The 3,325-nt window shown below is 27.8% G+C and overlaps 1 protein-coding gene across 2 annotated transcripts in view; it reads right to left on the bottom strand.

Moving 5' to 3' along the window:
- Nucleotides 1-175: 175 nt before the first annotated feature.
- Nucleotides 176-3,325, bottom strand: part of LOC106687129 (uncharacterized) — a 71,425-nt gene continuing 68,275 nt past the window's right edge. For both annotated transcript variants that reach the window (XM_067046481.1, XM_024360775.2), the window contains one exon: nucleotides 176-2,519. In XM_067046481.1, coding sequence (XP_066902582.1) covers nucleotides 1,246-2,304 — 1,059 coding nt within the window. In that variant the 5' untranslated portion in view covers nucleotides 2,305-2,519 and the 3' untranslated portion in view covers nucleotides 176-1,245. The remainder of the gene's footprint in view (nucleotides 2,520-3,325) is intronic.

The raw sequence follows: 3,325 nt of genomic DNA, 5'->3' as shown, positions 1-3,325 counted from the left end.
AATGATCATTGGAATTATTAGATAATTATATAAGCAAAGAAAGGACATAATTATGTATTAAACAATAATTAAATAAAAGCAATGTAAGTAAGAAAAACAAAAAATAAATATAAACAATTTTTTTTAAATATTTATTTATTGCTATTTACAACTGTACTTTATAATACATTTAGTAAATCAGATCTAAGTAAACAATATTAAATATGAATATAGATCATACAAATAATTAAAAACATTAACAAGCTATAGCATTTATTAATTTTTCTAAGCACAAGTTCGTAGTTTTCGAAAATGGAAATGTATTTTCAATAAAAGAGCAGAAAGTTGAATATAATTTTATAATAATAAAAATATAATTACCATAACCAGGTTAAAATAAAAATAGCCATACATAGAAGAAGCATATTATGTCTCCATAAAGTGAATTACAATACTTAAAAATATGTCTAAATGACTATATCAAAATATTTTCTCATTAAAAATTAATTAATTATCTACGTATTGTTATCCCCTGCTCCAAATACACTATGTACTCTAAAATCGATCACCTTGCTACAACAGCATAGCATGGTCTAATAGGCTTTAGTGTAACTGGATTGTAAAAATTATTGATTTTTTTTTTATTTTAGCATGGATACATTTAAATTTTTACATAAAAATCTATCAACAGAAATTAATTTACACTTACTTCTAGGTACAGATAAATTTAAAGCTGCTTTTACTGGACTATTCGCGGATTAATCCACCTAATGATCCAAATAGGTTGATGATAAAAAGACAGAAGTTGATATATAACAAAAAAAACTCTAATAATTAAAATGAAATGAAAATAACTTATTTGAACAGATAACATAAATCTATCATGAATGTTGTTGAAGCCACCGTACTAAAGAAGGAAATATATATATATTTTTTTGTTATAAGCTTAAGTATATATATATAGTCATATACACTCGTATATATTTGTGTACCGATACACATAATATATGTTTTTTATATGTATTGAATGTCTGTATTGAATACAGAATAGGAATTAAGTCCACATACAATACGAGTAATTCGACATAGTCCTCGTACATACTTATAGGGACCAAGTTCTCACCGTTAGAAATAGTCAAAGTTTACGTACCAGAGACTTGAGTAAGTGTTAAGTGCTGAGCCCCCAGTAGAACACTATTATATTTACGTATTTATTCAGTGAAGATGAGGCGCTGGGCTCAACTTATTTGTTGCTTTTTTTCTCTCTTATTTAGTACTGGACGGGAGCCTTTGTACGTTGAACCCCCACTGGCGCCACAAATGTCCAAATCCAACTTTATTTCGCTCTTCGCTTATTTCTTTCATTATTTTCCACGCCTCTCTTTTACTGAACTTCTTAAATTTCTTAGTGCAATGTTCAATAACTTGTTTCCGTTCATTAGCGGACGGTATTTTCGAAATAAATTTCTTGTCATTCATACATTTTTTAATTTCGTTTTTTAATTCTTCATAATCAGGTAAAATTATATAAGATTTTTTTACTTTGCTTTCTCTGGCCGTTCCAATTTCAATCGGTACCGGTGAAGTAGGTCTCTTTCTGGAGTTGTTAATATTTCTTATGAATATTTGTAATCGTTCATTTAAAAAATCAATTTCTGCGTTGTAATTTTCGGCTATGAAACTAAATACTTCTTTTAAATTATTGTATTCCATTTGTATCATTTCTTTTCCTCTTTTGAGCCTGAAGCCAGAAAGAAGGTCCCAAAATCTGTTTTCAAATTGCTTAAAGTCGGATACTGGTAAGACTAGATAGTATTTCCACTCATCTCCCTTGACCGACCTACTGTTATAATTGCTCAACCGAGCAGCCAACAGATCCTCGCTCCCAACTCCTCCAATCTTGAAGATATGTTGCCTGGCATAATTACTAGAAGAAGAGATGTAAATCCTTTGTTCTTTCTTTTTTAGTTTGGATTCGATGGATTTTTTTTCTAGTCTCAGCGAATAACGTCTTATTTCCTCCTTTTCTTCATGTCTCATTTTTTTTATTTCTTGTTCGGCCCATATCTTAAAGGAGCGGGCCTTTTCTTTATTTTTAGATTTTGAAGATAAAATATAAATACCAGATTCGTAAATAAAATCGGAATCTTCGCCTTCGCACCTGTAACAATCTTCAGTATCTAGTAATGATGTGATGGATAACGGATGTTCGAATTCTAAAATTGTTGCAACATCTTTTCCATTGAGCGAAAGTTTGTTGTCATGAATAATGTATTCAATCGAATGCCCATTGTAGTCTAAAAAACCTCTATCAGCTAAAGCCATTTGGTTAATTACAATTAAATACAATAGTCCAAAATAAAATACAGATAGATCTATATTACCATAACTAGTTTTAACATAGTATAAACATATAGACTTTTTCTTTCTTTGATGATTCTGTTTCAATATAACTTCAGAGACGTCCTGATGACCCTGATTCTATCTATTTTCCAAAAACGTCCACTGCGCGTTTGTGCAGAAGCTGATGATGTTTATTTCTAAAAAAGAAATGATAATTTTTTTTTTAAATCATTATGCTTAGTATAATGTTGGCGGTATAATGTTAATGGCGTGTATAATGTTTTTATAATTTAAGAAGTTTTAAAGAAAATTTAATAATGTTAAATAATTGACCAAGGTAATGCAGGACATTATGTATGTAGATAACCAATGTTTTGGCTGAGATAGTGCAATAAGTCCTTGAAAATGGCCGGAATCGCTGAAACGAAGGAGTATTAAGATAATAAAAAAGTATTGAGACCAAATGGATGTTTTTTTATAACTATCATATAACTGATATATGGAAATAGTAAGACATTTTTTTTGAAATGATAGGTATGTTTCTCTAGGAATGAAATGAGAAATATGTTTATTTAAAGTAATATCAATTTTATTTTTGTATTTTATAATTTAACACATTAATCAGCTTGTAAGGACTATTTGTTAAAATATATAAAGAGATTATAAATGTGAACATAATTATAATCTATATAATAATATGTAAATATAAACAAAATTAATATATACTTATATTAAACAACTAAATATAAAGATAGACAAAGCAAATAATTATAAAGATACAGAAACTAAATGACACTGTTATATTGAAACTTTATACTCCAAGTCAGAAGCTTATGAAACTTTAAATACAATTTTTTTTTATAAAACAAAAGAAAATTATAAAAGTAATATTTTATATAAAATAACATAATTAATATTGATAATTGGAATTATTAATAAGGAGTAAGCATGCAAAAAACGTATACTGTTGGAAGATTATTGATTGACCGTGTGTAAAGATGAA

Source organism: Halyomorpha halys, unplaced genomic scaffold, assembly GCF_000696795.3.
Source record: "Halyomorpha halys isolate HHAL.00 unplaced genomic scaffold, Hhal_1.1 Scaffold916.1, whole genome shotgun sequence".
NCBI classification, from domain to species: Eukaryota; Metazoa; Arthropoda; class Insecta; order Hemiptera; family Pentatomidae; genus Halyomorpha; species Halyomorpha halys.
Note: the sequence above shows the minus strand (reverse complement) of the source record. Positions and strands in the feature narration are given on the sequence as shown.